Genomic DNA, 20958 nt, shown 5'->3' on the forward strand with positions numbered 1-20958 from the left:
GTAAAAATGCCAGTTTTTTTCACATACTATTTTTTTGGTATGTATGTATAATATTGTTCAGTATTTTGAGCATGAGAAAAGCACTATGCAAACAGGTCCCTGCAGGGTGGGCTGGTAGGAACATTGGAATTTTGCGTTTGCTATAGACGTAATTTTTTTAATTAAAATAAAGTATTGAAAGGGGACGGACGGACAGACACATTAATCTATTGCAGGCTGGTACACTCAGTTTACAACTTCGTTCCTACCAGTAAAAAATGCATTCTTACATCTCGAAGATGTTTTAATCCAATCATAGGGACGATTAACAAAAAAACTCAACATATTCGTTAATAACACTGCCTTCAAGAAAACAAAAATAGTCAACGTTTCTGACAATAGCCCTTCTTTAAAGCACACATACAATCATAGATGTACAATCATTGCCAAACCTTGGACTATGTCACCAATTGTTTAGTTGTCAGTTGATGAAATCTCATGGGATGCCGCTTTATTGGTGCCCAAGTAAATTTTTATTGCATTTAATCGACCGGGACAAAGGCATAGTTTAAGAACACAACGTGACACTCCAAAAACAGATTAACTTGCTTATATTAACGATGTTTTTAAAATTCAACATACCAACAGGTAACAAACGTTCATTGCAATCTGTAAAATAATGATAAAACTTCGTTTTAAAGCTTTCGTGACTGCAAGGATTCATCTTCTTTGGTTCTTTCGGTAAAGTCACGTAGAATGAGAATAAAATAATAAATTGAAAAAATAACACAATAAAATTCTCACGTTTCGGCCACAACACAAGCGGCCTTCATCAGGTGAAGGGACGAGACTGTCTGGAGGACAGCGCTGGAGCTGTCCTCCAGACAGTCTGATGAAGGCCGCTTGTGTTGTGGCCGAAACGTCGTGAGAATTTTATTGTGTTATTTTATCAATTTATTATTTTATTCTCATTCTACGTGACTTTACCGAAAGAACCAAAAAAGATGAGAAAACGTCACCACAAAAAATAGTGCAGGTCGGAACACGATTTTACAATACAATGTGATTTCATATAGGGAAGCTAATGGTTCTAAATAGTTTAAAAGGAAGCCCCGATCTATATGGGGTTCCCAGGGGACGTGGCTGTGGTGCGAATTGGTAAATGTGCCGTACTGATGAGTTCTATTGGAAATAACCACATAAGTCACTGCTATTAACAACCCTGTTGGTTGGCCACATGTTATTCTTAAGTTGGCCTAAAACGACAAAACGGCCACACATGCTGTTATTTTGAGCTGGTGGTCTGGATAAGGCTGAGAGTTTTTGTCCATGAAATGCACATCTTTTGTCCTGTTAAATCTACAGGAGACAACTTGTAAAATTTAGCAACTCAGAAAACCCTACGGCAACATGCAATGTAACATGCCATAAATTCATCCGTGAGCCCAGACCAAAACGTGACTTCATTTGTAGTACCCGAGATGGCAAAGTTAAATCTTGACTTAAAGCTTTCGTGACTGCAGGAATTCATATTCTTTGAGCCTTTCGGTAAAGTCACGTAGATAGGTTCAAAGGAAATAACAAAAAACTACGACGTTTCAATCGCAACACAAGCGTTCCTGATGATGAACGCTTGTGTTGCGATTGTAACATCCTAGTTTTTTTTGTTATTTTCTTTGAACCTATCTACGTGACTTTCCTGAAAGACCCAAAGAATATGACGAAGTTAGTGTGTTATAAACATCCATAACTGTACATATGGAGAAATGAAATCAGATCCTGTGCAGGCGCTGGGTGGATTGTCACATCTCAAGTCCGTAGGAGTACGCTACGACTTGCGGATCCCTTAATGCTGATAACTCGCCTTGCTGTGATATTTTTGACAATACAATACAAAATTCCGAAAGTACGATATCAGTCTTCCATAACTTTATAATTGTATTCTATTTCATATAATTGTTTTATGATTTTGCATACTTCCAGTATGAACGAAAGGACTGAAAAGTTAAATGCAATAAAAGCTTGCCAATAGTCTTCTAATCATTGCAACTTTACAACATACGTAATCATGACCCCGAAATAAAGGCGGAAAATTATGGCCTTATAGTTAACCCCCATTCTGTTAAGTAATCTGGAAAAAGTTTTGCAAAACGCAAATGTATTTGGTAATAGCTAGTTATTTCCAAATTTACTTATTAAGTTATACGCAGTTAAATTTCGATTTAAAGCTTTCGTGACTGCAAGGATTCATCTTCTTTGGTTCTTTCGGTAAAGTCACGTAGAATGAGAATAAAATAAAACAATAAAATTCTCACGACGTTTCGGCCACAACACAAGTGGCCTTCTTCAGGTGAAAGGAACAACCTGTCGGGATGACACTTCTCTCAACCAGCTTAAAAGACGCTGCGAATCTTAGCAGCGTTCACTGTAGCTCTGTCGTCCCGACAGGTTTGTTCCTTTCACCTGAAGGCCACTTGTGTTGTGGCCGAAACGTCGTGAGAATGTTATCGTTTTATTTTATTATTTTATTCTCATTCTACGTGACTTTACCGAAAGAACCAAAGAAGAAGTTATACGCATTTTGTAAGAATAAAATATACAAATATTAAAATGTGCACTGACTACGATAAAATATATAGTAAAATGGATGATAAAACTGCTGTGTATCTTATACAATCCTAATGATAACCATAGATGAAATGTAGATATAATAAACATTGACAACAATGTTGCATTTTACTCACTTCCATTGGGCATACATTGAATAGAAGCAATACCTCCACGAGCATTGTGCAGGGTGATGCAGATGTCTTGTGATCACCAATTAATTGAACCATAAGACGTTTTTCCTATTAATTTCTGTTTTCAATACAACTTACGTAAACAATGTTAAGCTTTATATAATTAAATGAGGGTCACAAGACATCTAGACCACACGCTGTACAAAACCTATACTTTTGGCCCATGGGCTAAATCACATTTTTACACTAACAATTAACAAGGCATCCTGAACAACCTGACGAGCCCGTTATAGCAGACAATAGGAAACATTTACAATGATGGACATTGTAAATAATCACTGTTAAATTTGATATGAGCATGCAGGAATAGATAATTGAATGGTGACCACGTGAATAGCAACTCTGTTATCTTGCACAGTGGCATTTTTATGTTTTGCTGGCTGTAGATAAATATTAGGTGGAAGACAAGCAGTGGGTAGTGTTTTTTGAAGCGTGCATAAGTGAGTAGTGATTTGGCTCACAGATTGCTCGTTCATATGAGGTCTGTTACGCATTTACACTGCACCATTTACAAACTCACTTCCCCACAAACTCTGGACAATGTGAAATCGCATTCAAAAACTGCAGCCGGTGGGCAATTTTTTTCTTTTAAATAAAGTTTAAGAAAAACTATTTTAAAAAGAGGGATGCGACAAGCATACCTCAATACATGCTTTTTAAATTGTTGTATACGGTACTTGTTAAATTTGCTGAAATTTTGTCTTATGATTAACCTTTTTTACAAGAATGGAGTATTGATGGTATGGCCAGATTTTTTTTATGTTCGGGAACCATTGTTACTAATTTGCTCTTTTGTATTACCAAACAAATTATGTTTTAATCAGTGGTTCACAAAGTAATCTTCCTCGTGTTGTTCAGAATCTTTCCAGTGTAAACACAATTAATGTCCTCCGATGTGTTTTCAGGTTGTACCGTGAAATTTTGGCATGTGCTGGGAGCTTCAAAAACGTCAAACATGCCAAATAACGTGGTACAATCCCATTGATTTGGAGAAGTTACTAACATAACTGTGACAACCAATGAATAATGCGTTTACACTACAACTATGTAATGCCAAAACATTAATTTCGAACAAGTGTGCCGGCTTATGGCAAGTTTGTGGAAAGAAACACTATCTGGTCGAGTAACTTCTGGTCTCTGTGTGTTCTAGGACTGTTGCTACCGCTGTTGGTGCTGTTGCCAGGCCGAGGTAAGGCCAGGGTGGAGCTGCTCGCCATGGCCGGGATGCACAGGCATGCACGGGCAAGCAAGGCGAGCGCAGGGAAGCGTTGCTCGGCGAAGCGCCACCACATCAGCGGGCAGCAGCTCATGTCCAGAGGGGGCTCGTGCAGATACATCTCCAGCTCCACGGCCATCTGCACAACATGAGCATGCAGACATCTGCTTATTTTTCACTGGGAATAAATGTAGAGGTCAATTACAGCATGCCCTCTCCAAGTAGTTGATTGAAACACCTCAAGGTGTTCTTAGTTTATTATTTAAAGTAGTATATTAATATTTAAAGTAGTATAAGAAGAATTCCCTCATCAAAAGTCTACACAATAGAGCTCGATGCATCTCCGACCATCATCACCTAGCCAGTGAACTGAAACATATGCACCAAGCTCTCAAGATGAATGAATATTCGGACCACACAATCCATAAAGCTACCACCCCAACTGTTGGGAAAGAACACCATCTGAGGACCCAATCAAAACCATCATATTGCCATACATAGTAGGGGTTACCAAAAAGATTTCCACAATCTTGAGCAAACACAAGATCCAGGCTCGATTTAACACAGTACATAAAATTCGTGATCTGATCCCATCTGTGAAGGATAGGATCCCTAAAATGCAATACCCTGGCGTCTACAAACTAAGCTGTGTCTGCGGCAGCAGTTACATTGGGGAAACTAAGCGAAATGTCTCACACCGTGTTCGTGAGCACAAGGCATATTTGAAACACGGCAGGACAAACACATCGGCCGTGGCTGATCATTGTTTTAATGCGGTTGGCTCACATGAAATAGATTTCTCTAAGATGAAGGTACTTTGTAAGCCCACTGGCTATCAACAAAGATCCGTTTATGAAGCCATCCATATATACAGACACAGACACAATTTCAACAGAGAGGATGGGTAAAAAATCAGCAATCATTGGAAAGACGTCATCAACCAGTTTAAGTCATAACTGGCTGTGATGTTCCCATCCTGCCACCTTCCGATGTTAAATTTGTTTTCCCCGTGGCTTCGGCTCTCCGATTTCACATTAACAGGTTGAATTTCTCGCGCCAACGTGGCCACCTCCGGACGCCGACCACTACGTCGGGGTGGCTCTGCGATCTTAAATTAACATCATGCTAATTTCTCACATTAACATGACGAGGCCCCACCCACTTCGTTTAGACTCCACCCTATAAAAGTCTGAATTCAGCAGCTTTCCCCCTTTCCTCCTGATGGTGATCGCTTGTGTTATGATCGAAGCGTCGTAGTTTTATTTGATATTTATTTGTATTAATTTGTACCTATCTACGTGACTTTACCGAAAGACCCAAAGAATAAGTGCCTAAAGAAGTTCAAAATACATACATACATACAAGCCGTGTGTGTGTGTGTGTATGGGGTGCGTGTCGTGTACCTGCTCGGGCAGGGTGCGGTGGAGGGCATTCCCGCTCTCCTTCTTGAAGATGCTTTTGAAGCCGCCGGCTGCAGGGATATTGGCCCCAAGGCCAAAGCTGCTGGGTCTAGTATCATTGGCCATGGCCTGGCCCGGCGAAACGCTTGAACCGGGAGGGGTGAGCTCAGGCCTCCTGTCCCCCACAAGCCATGCTGACATCACCTTGTTCATTTCGTCCAGGGCCAGCGGAAGCACCTCGGCCACGCTGGCCATGGGAAAGCTGCGGAACCTGCAAGGTTGGATTGAGGAGAAAGCATAGGAGCGTTTATACAGGTTTTGGATGCGCAGATTTATATGTGGCTCATAATGGACTTGTCATCGCAAACAGTCAGCACGACTAAGATACCGGGTTTAAACTAAACATTTTTTATTTTACCAGATAAGGCATACAGAGCTTTTTCAGAAGCCATAATTGATAGCTCAATCAAATTTCTAGCAGCCAAATACTCGAAATGCATGTGGCTAAATGTAGAGGGAAAAACCGAAGGACCCGGAGAAAAATTCACGAGACCACGGGGTCAACATGCAAACTCCAAATATACAGGCGTCAGGGTCAGGATCGAACCCACGACCTCCTGTATACCAGGTGAAGTAGTTAACATCTCGCCATCTGGGTTTTAGCTACCTGCTGTTAAACTGAGTTTTAAAGTGGAGAAAAGTTGATGTCTTACCCTGGTAACCAATGTGCACAGACTTAAAAGGCGACAACTCAAACACAAATAGGTGTTGATATATACCAATGCAGTTTGCCATCTGTCTGACACGAGTTTAACGGTTTATTGGCACTGCATTAAATGGCCTTGTGATATCGGTGTCGTCACAAAAGTCCTACAATTATGTGCTTTACAATAACTTTACATTTACATACATACCATCCAATGCATCTATAGTGAGTATGGGGTTGGAGTGGTGCTGTGGTTGCTAGGACATTTCCCTTTGAATTCAGTGAATCGAGTTTGAGTTCTGGCACTGGCTAACAGTGGCGAGCGCTATTTGAAACGGTCCTGGGTACCCACTTCACCAACCCTCACTGACCAGAATGGCAAAGTATGATAAAACCACAGATGTCCGCATCGTGTTGTAAAGGGTTCATCCAGCAGTGGTTTGGCAAACAGCTGAAATTAATATCATTCGTATAAGAATAAATTTGAATCAATAAAACAATGAATTAATAATGTATTTTTTCAACATATTTTTTACAAAAATGTTTGTACTTGCATGGATTATCTAATGCTTTCTATGATGTGGTTCTGTTCAGAAGTATTAATTAATAATTATGTCAGCTTATGAGCCGCACAATGATGTCACAATGGTGACGCGAAGCACGTACACTGGCCACAAAAGGCTGATCTATTTAGCCCTGTTTTTATCACCAAGTTTTGGGCAACCCTTTAATAAATTTAGCCACTTTTCTATAAGGTAAGTCCTTAACATAAATGTATCCAAAAAAATATATTGCATATATATTGCAGCTAATGCATGAACGCTTTAAACCTCAGCTGGAAATAATTAACAAAGATGTAAGAAAAACATTTTCAGCATATCCCCTGTGGTGTGCCTATCTGCAGACACCAATGGGGCTTGTCGGTGGCACCTGGGGTCGAGGATGGTGCACAGTTGCAGGAATTTGGCGGTGTCCACACGATCAGTGTACAAGAAGCTTAGGGAGTGGCAAATGTCAGCCTTGAGGCACAGGCTCGTGGGTGTGTCCGAGTGCTCCTCAACGAGGATGCCCTTCACGTGCTGCAGCAGCGGCTCCAGCGCCGATGCGGGCACGTGGGGCTCGCACGCCAACTTTACCACAAACCGACGTAGGGCCTGCAGTACGAGGACCACTGACTGCAGGGAGTCCAGGTCCTGTGTGCGAGGCAGTTATATTGGGGATATTTTTTCAATCACAGTTAAATTATAAACTATTTAAAACTATTTTTTTATTTTACCAGGTAAGGCCCACTAAGCTATGTAGCGCTTTTTCAGAAGCGACCTGGCCAAAAATGATTGCCCAACGAAGTAGCTTATCACGTGGAAATTTAAAGCAGCCAAATACTTTATAGACGAATTTTGATTTTAAATGTGGAGGGAAAAACCAGGGGACCTGGAAAAAAATCCACACCACCATGGGGAGAACATGCAAACTCCAAATATATACAGGCGTTAGGGTCGGAATATAATCAACGACCTCCTGCATACCAGGTGAGGGAGTTAACATCTCGCCACCGCGGCAGCCTTTTGAGGGGCACCTTTGAGCCTGTGCTCGGTTTGTGAGCTGCATCATTACTCTCCTAGCTCTTTTACAATTTCACTGCAGTGATGTCACTGGAGTGTTATAATAGTAACTTGCCACGATTTCTTTGTTTCTTCTTTTTCTATTCAGACTTATAGTGGATAGCTTGAGATACACAGCCCAGACACTAGGGTTGCCACCTGTCCTGGTTAATAATAACCACAACCTCTATAGCGCCATATCTCAGCAAGTCCTCCTTTTGAGGTAACTATCCTGGGAAATCGGTATGTCTTCTACAGGCATTAAAAGTTTCAGCTTTTGTCAGCTGCATGAGAATACACCACTAAAGAAAATGCATTTTACAAGTAATTATCCCCTTTTATTCAGAGATGACAAACCTATCAGGCATGCATGTAGCAGATAACAATAAAAATTCGCGGCTGCATATTCCTTTAAATCCCACAATCAAAACACTTTCCTACCTGCAAATTCAGCAGCGGTAACTGCTCCAAATTGCTGCTAGAATGTGAATCCAAGGGACTTGTGTAAATGTGATGCATCTCCTGCAGCAGCTCTAGAGTTTCGATCCAACTCGACATGTGCTCCTCTCTTTCCAGCCGGCCCTGTGTGGGTGCCGAGCGCAAGCCCTGAAATTTTCTTGCCACAACCTTGCTAGCCTCAACCAAACTCTGCAGCCGCATGCCGTTCAGGCCCTTGTGAATGGCCAGGCTCAGGCACCAGTTGACGCAGGGCACAAAGTAGCTGCCATGCAAAGCGCATGTATTGACTATGTCGCTTGTCAAGTCCGTAGTGAAGGCCACCATGTTCTTGGCTTTGAGCCCCCAGACCATGAGAACGTGCTTTAGCACCGCATCCAGTTCCTCTGTCCTAAGGCCCCTTGATGAGCAGTGTTCCTCATGGAGCCAGCACCTGTGCATATTCCAGTTGACATCTATGTAGTGCACCATGAAGTACATGTGCACCTCACTCTCAATTTTCCTAGTCCGAGCAGCCATGGCAAACAAGCCCATGCAATTCTTGTGCAGTATTTCCAAAAGGTTTTGGAATATCTCATTGTAGACTCTGGGCAGCACCACTTTGGAGAAGAAGCCAACATCAGGCACCTTGTAGGATGAGTTGAGTACTTTGAGCATGTGCTTGAAGCCTGGCTTCTCCACAGTGTTCAGTGGCAGGTTGTCCTTGGTCAGGAAGTAGATCACACTCTCCGTGTATTTCCTGTGCTCTGGGCACCATGTGCTGCGAATGGCCCCTGTGGCCGTTGTTACAGAGTTGTACATTGAGTCTGTGGGGGACAGGGCTACTGAGCCTTGCCTAAAGCCCTCATTGTTGTTGTCCATTCTGATGCACCCTAACTCCGATTCGGAGGTGGAACGGTTGTCCGTGTCCTCCCTTGTCTCAGTGGCGTTGACGATTGGGTCAGTACTCGAGATTAATTCCGTCGCAGTTGAAATGCTTTCATCATGAGATTTTTCTATGACCCACACAACAAAAGGGGTACAGATAAGTAAAAAAACTAAATGTTCCTTGCTCAGGCAGTGAGTAGTGCTAAATCAGTGGTGAAAATTACATATTCATGTGACAAGGCAAATTTTGTTTCTTGTTTGTAAACTTTTAAAGTGAATTAATAGTTATCAGAAGAATGTATACTTTCCCATATTAGTTATGGCCAACACTTTACCAATTTTACCAACCTAATAATTGTGTATTTTGTTAAAATCATAAAAAGGTGTCCATAAATGTTAATTCCAATTAGCATTTTCAGATATGTTGGTTTAACACCGGTGTACATACTTGGTAGTATAAAGTTTATCAGCATAGTTTTAATACCTGTCAACACATACAGTTTACCCGTTTCCTTGTACTGTACAAGGAAATTTAGTTTTTAGGTCCATACGGCATACAGCCGTTTCAATACGGGCACAATTTGTTGTCTATTTGTTTGTGTTTCTCCCTTGTGATGGGATTTGTAGGATGAACGTTGAGATTTCTAAGGGCATGGGGTGACCAATAGGGTCTGAATTGGTCTGTAATAAGGTAGGCACCGATAAGGGTTTGACATGTACGAGTTTTATCTATCTACACCTCCACATGTCTACCATGAATTGAGTCTCAAGTATTCACCATCATCTCAGGTTTTATTGTGTCGAATGCTTCTGTTATGTGCTGTTGAAGATCACCCAATATTTAAAAAATGAAAGTATAACTTTAAAAAAAGTATATAACGAATACGTTGCAAACATTTCAGCCACATAGTTCAAATTACTGTCGATTTACAATTACTTAACAATACCGCAGACACCTTTATGGACATCCTGTATTATAATTTACAAAGTCTGAAAGTGAGTGCATTTATAACTAGAGCTATCTAATACTTCCTGTTACTGACCTGTGTCAGACTCCAAGGTGACCACGCTAATGCTGTGCTCTTGGTGTAGCTCAACCGCTCCTGTGCTTAATGAGGCACATAAGGCATTGCCACGACTCACTGTAGCCTTTGAATTGCCGTGGCCTGTTACGCGTGTCAAGAACGGTAAACAATTAGATTCAGCTAGTGAAGAAATTGAGGCAAACAAGGAAATCCATAATAGAGGTTTTTTGGGTTAGACCGCATAAATGTTTCATTAAAACCCGCCACCACCTGACACAGTCAACTAGTAAGGGGTTGTCACGTTAACAGAACATGCCAATTCGTCACTAGTAGTGACGAATTGAAATCCATGTTACGTTTTTTCTTCAGCACATTGCACACTTAGCTGCTGTTTTATCTTAACTTTTTTCTTGAAATATTGTATTAAACTCATGTGATCTCATTGCATGCAATCATGAGATAATGAAGATGTGATGTCAATTTTTTTTTTATAAACCTGTTGTAAGGGCACTTTGTCCGTGTCACAATCATTAAGTAATTTCATGTATAAAATGTCCTGCACCTCGGCTACATACGGTGTCAAGGAAGCTCAACAAACATACAGAACATAGATGGACTCTTTTTGATTTAAAGCTTTCGTGACTGCACTAATTCATATTCTTAGCTCTTTCGGTAAAGTCACGTTGAAGGGAAACAATATATTTATATATTTCATTATTTTATTGTTTCCCTTCAATGTGACTTTACCGAAAGAGCTAAGAATATAGATTGACTCGTCCTTCTAAACAAACTGCCAAATCGCTGCCCGTGGTACTAACGTTTTTTTAAAATAAATACAAACACCGTAAAAAATAAATAAATGCAAACCACCACTTCTTTCAAATGTTTCTTGCCGTTGGTTTTTCACACCTGAGTATGACCGTTTGTGTTATGGTCGAAACGTCGTGAGAATTGTTATTGTTCTATATATATTTTAATATTTTATTGTTTCCCTTCAACGTGACTTTACCGAAAGAGCTAAGAATATGAATTACTGCAGTCACGAAAGCTTTAAATCAAAATTTATACATACTATTGTTACGGGCAACATTGTTTAAAAGCCGTATTTTTTTAAGTAACAATCAAACACATCTTTAAACGAGTTATGTGGTGCCACGACAGCGAAGCCGCTCCGTGGGAGCCATGCCTGCAATGGGGGTGCGGCAGCAGAGAAGCTGTGGTGCCGCCACAGCGGAGCCGCTCCGTCGGGGCCGTGCCCACCGCCGTAACGCCGCCACCGGGGAGCGACGACGCCGACGCTGCGCACCCCTCGCCGCCCCCCACATGAATGCACGCATACCCTACATAGAGCCGGGGAGGAAGGTCACCTGGCCGACAGGTTTTCGTCTAGAAGCCCCTACTGGGATCAAGCATCATGGTTTCCTACGGCCGGGGAATTGGGCGACCTACCCCCGAGGCTGACGGGCACCGCGGCGCCGTGACCTGGGATTTTAATTGCATGGTCACGGCAGGGGCTGTTGAGCCACCGTGGACGGAATCGCGCACACGCAACATGGGTCAGTGGGCTGGTAGCGGGAAGAACATAAAGCGAACGTCGAGGGGACCACTGCGGTGACGTCACCAGAGCTAGGATCCGAATATCAAAAGGGCGGGAAAATCCGGGCCCCTGATTGGACGGGAGGCCAAGAGGGCGAAACAGCGGAACTCCTTTGTTGTAGGTAGGATAAAAGGAGGGGGATTCAGGCAGTAAAGGGGAAGTCCTTCAAGGCATCGAGATCAGCGGGGTGTTGGAGCAAGCTGTTCGAGTCGTCCGTGTGACGAGGTTCAACGCAGCCAGGCCCAATTCCCCATGGAGACGACCCACAGCATCGCCCTTCTACAGCTTCCGGCGGATCAGATTGGAAGTAAGCATAAGTAAGAGAAAGGTGAGTTTGGGCTAATTAATCAGAGGGTAGAAAGCGGAGCGCCAGGCAGGATAAATTGAGTCCAGGATCCCCGAAGGATAGGCTAGTTAGTGTCTGCTGACCCACACAATCACGCGTAGTTTAGCGGGTTATTCACGGGGAATAAAATCGCCAGGAGAGGATAAACTGTGTAGTGTGGTCTTTGTGAGTGTGAGGAGGAGGGTGCAGTGCCTTGTGTTCGCGTGCATGCGCGGCTGTTTACGGCGACGAGGAGAGTGTAGCGTCTGATGTTCGCGTACATGCGTGGCTGTTTAAACGGCCTTTAAATCGGGGCGGAGTGACTCCCTCCAATCAGCGGCGCGCGCACGGTGGACACCCCCTGACTTCTGACCCCCGACTTCGAGTCCCGTGCGTGGGTGCTCGGTGCGACCGCGGAGTCACGCGTCGGCGCGCTGTACCCTTTTGTTTACGCACGAGACGGGGTTTTACTTCGCGGGCGCGCTCACCGCGGCACGTCTGCCACTGGGCCCGCGGAGCGCGTCGTAAGCGTAAAGTGGTCGGTCCCACCAATTAAATCATGAATACGCGGGCAGCAACAAAGGCGGGGGTACAGGGGGGCGAGGAATTGGGGGTCGGTAGCCCGAACCCGACGGAGCAGTCAGCGGGTAGTAGCTCGATCCTAACGGAGGAGTCGGGGGACAACGGCCCCGACAAAGCCACCCGACTACCGTCACAGCGCTTCCCCCACCACCCTCCACATGAACACACACACGCACTCACGTAGAGCCTCGTGGGGGGGTCACCTGCCCCTGAGTTTTCACCCGAGGGCCCCCCTCGTGGGGGTGCTCCACGTTTTTTTAGGGCCAGAGAAGTGGCAGGCCCCCCCAGGCCGAATGGCACTGCGGCACCGTGGATTGACTTAAAATTGCACGGCCACGGCGAACTACTTAGAGCCGCAGTGAGGAAACAGCCCAAGGAACACGCGGACCAGCAGGCAGGTGGGGGGCGGGGCGGCACAGGTTGATCCCTATGATGCCGTGCACTCGGCTAAACAATAGGGGGGCGGGGCGTCGGAGAGCGGATGAGAGGCCAGCGGATCGGCGGTGCGTGGGCTTTGAAGTAGGAGCATAAAAAGGGATGAAATTGGGAAGCAAGCCCTCTTTTGCCCAGGGTCTTGTGGAGTGAGGGACCGAGGAGTGATCGTCCCTTGCTACTCAAACGTCCGTGAGACAGGCCGCAGAGCAGCCAGATCCAGTTCCCAGCAAAAGCCGCGTGCAGCCTCGTCTTTCCGCGACTTCCAACACCACGAGGTCGGATCGTAAGTACGAGTAGGAGAGGTAAGGCAAAGGGGAATATCTAATAGAGAGAGTGAGTAGGGAGAGGTCAGGCTAATTGAGTCTTAGACCGTAGAGAGATAGGTTAGATCTGCCCTGCTGGTCCACATTGACACAGATAGGTTGGCTTCATTAATCGAGGAATACATTGCCAGTGGACATTAAACTTTGTCGTGCTGTCTCTGTGAGTACGGAGGGGGGGGGGGGTGCCTGGTGTTGTGAGCCTGAGTGTAGGCTAACCTAAGCCAGGGCGAAGCAGTGGTGAAGTGGTTAGTGCACAAGGATATGAAACCAGCAACATGAGTTTGATTACCACCAGGGCTTACATCAAGTGATGGTGATATCTTAACCAGTCCTGGGTCTCCCCCTTCACCAACCCACATTGACCAGCATAGAAAAGTATGGAAAAAATTATCGCCATGACTGACACGGAATGGGAAGGCCTTCAACTAGGAGTGGTTTACCTAAAAACATTTAAATTAACCTAAACTAAGCCCGTGTTAAATATATTTTAGAGGTTGTTTCCCAATTACAACCCTCAACTATGAAGGGTAGGCAGAGGGAGTCAATGGAAGGTGACAGAGTGGGAGAAGCCAAATCATTAACTGTGGGAACACAAATCTGAGCCTTACTGCTGATCCCATAATAGATTGTTCTTGGCCCCGAGTCCTGTTACAATGGAAACATCACAAATAATACCCATCGCTGTTCGTAAGCACCTAGTAGGCACATGATGGGGTGGTGTTGCTGCACCACATCCAACCACTAACTTGTCTACCCAAGTGATTCTAACCGCACCACACACTACTTATGTTATGCTAAGTCAACCTTATGGCTATATGCAGTTCATATACCAGATGTCATCAATGTACAAGTCCAGAAATCGAATCAGTGTCAGGCTTGTAGGACATGACCCAGGTCTGACTACCTAACCCAACCCAAACCCGCTTCAACGACGACATCTTACACACAAACCAACCCGACCCACTTTCATGAGACCTACAACCCGAGAGAAACACACAAATTATATTTTCAATTCAATCAATCTGTTTGCATGCTATGTTATTCTCGCAATGTCACACCACCTCAGTGACAATACATCTGCGCTTTTCCCGCCATAAATGGTGTTAAAGCACCTTTTTAGCACAAAGAAGCATTCAATTATTATATAATGTAAATGTTCTAGAAATCAAAAAAATTAACTGAAATTGTCCTTAAAAACTGATTTTAGAATCCAAAACCTAAGCCTAGCACACATATGCATGGACAAATTATGTGAACACCAATTAAAAGGAACAAATACAAGCATTACCGGTGGTAGTGTTGGTGGATGTAGAAACACTACATCTGACGCTGGAAAGTTTGTTTTGCTGGAAGAGTTTCTGGGGGGTGATGGATTTTGAACACAAGGTGAGAGCCTGATCTTGCTTTTCATGAGCTCCACACATTGCCAGGGAATGTTGGTCACCTGCACGTACAAAGTACATCATTCACAAACATTAGCCTTCAAAGCTCTCGTCAGCTCACTCCTGATGTTGCAAAAAATAAATTAAATGTAAAATATAACGTATTTTGAAATAAAGTCACGTGATACACTTGACTCTGCAACGTGCTGTAATCCACCACCTAATCGTAGGTGCGGGGGAAGGACAAAAAAGTTCAAACAAAAAAAAGTTCTATGGAATTTCGTTTCTAGTCTACATTTAAAAGTGCATAGCTCCAGTGGTTTCCTAATATTGTTAGAGCATTCCAGATGGCCATAGATGCGCATCTAAAAACGTGTGATGCGGTGACCATCTTTGTTCGATGGTTAGTCAAAAGCCACTGCGAGAATAAACCGGAGTTTGTGATGGTTTATGCTCCTTGACGAGACCAGAAAGGTATTGTGGTTCATAAGTGGCAAGCACTGTGTGTAATAAGTGCAACCTTATGTATTCATTCGGCAAATGAAAACGTTTCACACTCCCAGCCAGAAGAGCTACACAGTGACCAGTATATGGCAGTACAACAAGTAGGCTGATGATCCAGCTACTGTATATGTACATTTATTATTTCCTCACATGCACAGTTTAATTCCAGGATCTTAGGAATCCTTCCCCACGTAAAATACTCTAAAATAATTGTCCAAATATCCCAAGCGGGAGTTATGAAAACAAATGTATTTAAAACTCAGTGGCATTTCTGGGTAAATAAATGACAGTATTTTCTTAATTTATATTGGTATTTTAATTCTGAAGCAAAGCCCTTGATTAAGAATTAGAATATCCCAACTTTAAATTCTAGTGTGAGGATAGACAACTGAATAAAACAAGCACGAGTCTTGTGAGTTCAATGGTCATTGTATGGTGTGTCTGGTCCCAAAAACAAAAGTATGTGGAATATGAAGTGGGTTCAGGACTGCCAATGGGGTTGAATACTCACCAATTGTAAGGTATGGTGACAATTACTTCTTAATGCATGTCAATCATCCAGGGGCTGACACACACATTGGTGAATGTTTCCTTTGATCCAATTTTTGATGAAAACCAATGTCTCTATCGTCAACAGTGGGGTTAAAAGCCGAGGCAGTGTATTTTGGTCGTTTAGTGACTGTCATTCTCGGCCACACTATCTCCCTGCTCAATTGAGCAAGGAAGCAGCGCTCGTCAGCAATGGTGGTCCTGAACCAACAGCAGAAATCCCAATTTCACATAGAGACTGAAGTGCAAAAATCTATTGAGTGGTCTACACCTTTGACATCCAGACTAAACCTTCCTTATAATTCCTCAGATTGTTGTCAACTAGACTAAGACAACACAAATTTATTTTGGATAATTTAACACTGGGCAGGGGAGCCAGTCTCTCAACACTTTTGACCGCCAAACCGCCCTTGCCGCATCATTACCAGAGACGATGGAAACTTGCTTCGAGGGAAACTGCTGCTGTTCCTGTGGCGGTGCCACCTCTCCACTCATCGAGACGTTGAGAATCTTGGCCAGGTTTTTCCAGAGGGAATTCAGCTTGATCATGCTCAGCTTCTCGGATGTAAACAACCTGGAAACCACACCCCTGTTCGTGTTGACTGACAGATAGAACGGGGCGTCGGGGACGCACATTTTCTTGGGCCGGTGATTACTGTATAACAAGTACAGTTGAACCGGGCACCTCTCCCAGCGCTCGACATTGCCAAATATTTTTGGTGACGCAGAGTCATTTTCTGCATTCGCATGGCCTCTGAGAACAAAATCACAATCGCAGTGTAAACCAAGGGTGGGGAACCTCTTCCTTCGTGCTGAATAAAAGGTCAAGGTGCGGCCCTGCAATTTCTTGCTTAGATCTTGGAAGAGATGGGAGTGCACATACCTTACCCCATCACACATGATCTTCCAAGTGACTGTGGTCTACCCATTTATACTGCTGGGCGGACAGAGGCTGGGGATTTAAGTATCCGTTATTGCAACTGCTGTGCTAACCAAAACACCAAAGATATAACTTTTTCCTAAATTTAGTGGGTCACATATTGACACCAATCAGTTAATTATGTCAATGAAAGAGGCCCCCCAACACATCCCAAGGTATCATACTTCTGATGTCTCCTTATATTAATTTTGCTCTACAAAGCACACATTATAGCAATACAAAATGTATGGCTTGGTGAACTGTGGATAACATATCAACGTTCATTGCCAAAATATACATTTCATTCCATCAGCTTCTGGGTCTTTTAGTAAAAAAATATTCAAGTAGCATTTGACATAGCAGGCAAATTCTGGACCAGTTTCAACTTAACGAGTCGCATTAGCAGAATGTGGCCTCCAAACAAATCTTGCCGGTTTTTCATTGATCTTTTAGTTATATCCATGAACACTGTGGTGCATCTTCAACACCACAATATTGCAAAATGACATTAAAATCAAATTGTGTAAATCCGACATCTTAAAATGCTGTCCATGAAAATAGGCCTATTTATTTTATCGAGGGATTGGATTGGGGGCCAGTTAAAGGATTGTGTTTACTCAAACAGGACCATGCCATGCCTGAATATGGGTATTGGTGGCCAATTCTCCAACAGGCAGGGGGAAAAAAGGGAAGTCTTGAATCTGGATTTAATAAAGGGCACATGTTTAAGAGCACAAATGGCTGGGGGAAGGGAGTTCCAGACTTTAAAAAAGGATTATTAAACACTGCCTTGGTAGATGGTGGTAAATAATTTAACGAATTATGTCGGGAAGGGTGGAGCTGTGGTTCAGTGGCGAGTGTACTGCATTATGAACCAGTGGTCTGAGTTAGATTCCCAGCCATCAGTCGGCGAGTAATATCTCAACCAGTCCTGGGCCCTACCCATCACCGACTCACACTGACTGGCGAGGTGAAATATGACCAAACAACATCCGTTAAGCCGTACATTGCCAAAGGGTTGCAAATTACAAATCGTGTCGTGCAAAAACTGGAGCTTTAGCGGCAGCACCACACACTTTTCCACAAGTGGCCGGTACCGCAGATAGTAGTCACTCTCTGTGCCCATGTGGCACTGCACGTCGCCCCAGAGCATCTTGACGTGCTCACGCATCGTCACCAGCCTGAAGTAGATGGTGTTGAAGAGGAAGAGGGTGTTCAGCATCACTTCAGCGTCGCTGTGCCCCAGCAGCCTGGCCATCCACAGCGGCTCGATGTCCATCTCCGGGGTGATCTGCAACTGCTTATCAGAGAGAGCAGGCTCACTCCCAGCCCGTTTTTCACCGATGCCACCCCTACTACCGCCACGACTACCCCGACCCCTGTTAGCCTTAACTAAAGCGCCACCGTTGCCTTTAACCACGCAACCACCACTACTTCCACTAGCGATATCAATACCAACTGCATTAACTAGCAAACCATCACCATCCCTATGGGCATCCATTCCCTTACCGACTTCAAGCACGTATAGATTATGTCCACGAACAGAACCCATAGCACCACAACCACCTTCCACGTCACCATCTACTCCATTCTTACTAACTGCAGGGAAACACTCCTCACCTCTACCTCTGACTTCAACATTACCACTATCAACGATAGAACCATCACTGCCACGAACCACATAACCACTAATACCACCAACCACATAATCAGTGCTGCTGTCATTTGCAGCAACAGTGACACCATTCCCACCACCACCACCACCCACGTTACAATTTCCTCCACTCGGAGCCAAAACGCAACCACCCTCACTGTCACCACTATTTCCATTATTAACAACGACACCACCACTAATCGTAACACCCTCTCCACCTCTAACAACACCAGTGCCTCCCCGTGTACCACCCACGGGAACACCACCCAGGGCACCACCGGCAAGTAAATTACCATCAGCCTCTAAACCACCACAATCCACTCCTCCATCACGACTACCTCCTCCTGCACCACCACCACCATCATCATCACCACTACCACCCCCATTGTCTATCAGCCGCCTCTTCCTCTCACTGTCATCATCATCACCACCTCCTCCACCCCCATTGTCCATCAGCTGCTTCTTCCTCTCACTGTTATCATCATCATCACCTCCTCCACCCCCATTGTCCATCAGCTGCTTCTTCCTCTCACTGTCCTCGTCATCACCTCCTCCACCCCCATTGTCCATCAGCTGCTTCTTCCTCTCACTGTTTTCATCACCACCTCCTCCACCACCACCCCCATTGTCCATCAGCTGCCTCTTCTTCTTCCCCCTCTCATCTTCATCACCTCCTCCACCCCCATTGTCCATCAGCTGCTTCTTCCTCTCACTGTTTTCATCACCACCACCTCCTCCACCACCACCCCCATTGTCCATCAGCTGCTTCTTCTTCTTCCCCCTCTCATCTTCATCACCTCCTCCACCCCCATTGTCCATCAGCTGCTTCTTCCTCTCACTGTTCTCATCACCACCTCCTCCTCCATCACCACCCCCATTGTCCATCAGCTGCCTCTTCTTCTTCCCCCTCTCATCATCATCACCACCACCACCACCTCCATTGTCCATCAGCTGCCTCTTCCTCTCACTGTTCTCATCACCATCTCCTCTTCCACCACCCCCATTGTCCATCAGCCGCCTCTTCTTCTTCCCCCTCTCATCTTCATCACCTCCTCCACCCTCATTGTCCATCAGCTGCTTCTTCCTCTCACTGTTTTCATCACCACCTCCTCCACCACCACCTCCATTGTCCATCAGCTGCCTCTTCTTCTTCCCCCTCTCATCTTCATCACCTCCTCCACCCCCATTGTCCATCAGCTGCTTCTTCCTCTCACTGTTCTCATCACCACCTCCTCCTCCACCACCCCCATTGTCCATCAGCCGCCTCTTCTTCTTCCCCCTCTCATCTCCATCACCTCCTCCACCCCCATTGTCCATCAGCTGCTTCTTCCTCTCACTGTTCTCATCACCACCTCCTCCTCCATCACCACCCCCATTGTCCATCAGCTGCTTCTTCCTCTCACTGTTTTCATCACCACCACCTCCTCCACCACCACCCCCATTGTCCATCAGCCGCCTCTTCTTCTTCCCCCTCTCATCATCACCACCACCTCCTCCACCGTCATTGTCCATCAGCCGCCTCTTGCTCTCACCGCCCTCGTCATCGCCACCTCCTCCACCGTCAACAAATCCTCCGTCCGCCTCATCTTGCTCGGGGTCTCGGTGGACGTCGGCGAACACCGTGATCCTGAAGTTGGGTAACCTCCCGCCGGCGCCACCGCGGGAGGGATGGCACTTCTCCTTCAACTGGAAGTCCTCCAAATCAACAGTCAGGTAGCGGCGACCCAGCATCTTTCCCGCTTGTCCACCTCTTCCTCCTCTTCTTCCTCTTCTCTGCACATCACCGCAATTTTGTTTTGTACTCGAGACTCCATATTCTCCTTTTACACAACGTCCACCTCGTCCAGCACCTTCTCCTTTGGGGATATCGCCACCACCGCCACCTCTGCGTGATACACCACCTCTGCGTGATCCACCACCTCTGCGTGATCCACCACAACCACCACCACCTTCCTTTTCTTTCCCACCTCTTCCCGCTGCATCAGCATCTCCTCCTAAATGCCCACCTCTTTTTCCACCGTGTCCGCCACCGCCACGTTTTTCTGGCAAATCACTTCCATCTCTTTGCCCACCTGAGCTTCCCTCGCCACGTCTAGCACGTCTTTGTTGTAATCCTTTCCCTTCTTCTTCTCCTTTACCTCCTCTTCCCCTGGGCGTCTCCACGAAGAACCTCCCCACGGAGTTGCCCGTCAGCTCGGGCCGCAAATCGTCTATGCTCCTCTGGATGCCCGCCTCGAGCAAGTCGCGACAAATTGCCGCGCTAGCCCGGGTCCGCCTCTCCCCCGTATTGTACGACGTCGACGTCGTCGTCTTCTTCATCTTCTTTCTCCTCACAGGTTCCAATTTGATCTCCGCCTCAACGTTCTCCTTCCTGCGCTTCTTCCCCGACTTGCAAGCGGGGACGTTTGGCGCCACGGTCGCCTTTCGTCGTCAGCGCCTCACGAATGCAATCGACAGTTGAGGGTGGGTGTTTGTGATTATATAAACAGTTTAAGGGCACTGCAACAACAACATAAATGTACGCACAACTACAACAATTGCGATTTAATTGTTTTCGTTTGTTTTTTGTTGTTGGTGTGAAACCAACTTCGTGAGGCGAATACCAAAGGACCGACACCTTTCACGCCGCGGTATTGA

The 20958-nt window shown here is 45.1% G+C and overlaps 1 protein-coding gene across 3 annotated transcripts; it reads right to left on the minus strand.

Moving 5' to 3' along the window:
- Nucleotides 1-489: 489 nt before the first annotated feature.
- On the minus strand, nucleotides 490-20958 carry LOC142915323 (uncharacterized). Of its 3 annotated transcripts, XM_076061237.1 has the most exons (9): nucleotides 20238-20958; nucleotides 17744-20204; nucleotides 16174-16502; nucleotides 14602-14757; nucleotides 10070-10192; nucleotides 8145-9154; nucleotides 7033-7295; nucleotides 5400-5667; nucleotides 490-4135 (listed from the first exon to the last, which is right to left on the minus strand). In XM_076061237.1, the coding sequence occupies exons 1-9, from the start codon at nucleotides 20638-20640 to the stop codon at nucleotides 3866-3868; spliced, it is 5283 nt and encodes a 1760-aa protein (XP_075917352.1). In that variant the 5' UTR covers nucleotides 20641-20958; the 3' UTR covers nucleotides 490-3865. The 3 variants fall into 3 exon arrangements, with proteins under 3 accessions (XP_075917352.1, XP_075917377.1, XP_075917305.1); XM_076061262.1 differs by having other exon boundaries at nucleotides 16174-16322; nucleotides 17744-20958; XM_076061190.1 differs by having other exon boundaries at nucleotides 17744-20958.

Source organism: Petromyzon marinus, chromosome 1 (assembly GCF_048934315.1).
Source record: "Petromyzon marinus isolate PM22_M1 ecotype Great Lakes invasive population chromosome 1, UKy_Petmar_22M1.pri1.0, whole genome shotgun sequence".
Lineage (NCBI taxonomy): Eukaryota > Metazoa > Chordata > Hyperoartia > Petromyzontiformes > Petromyzontidae > Petromyzon > Petromyzon marinus.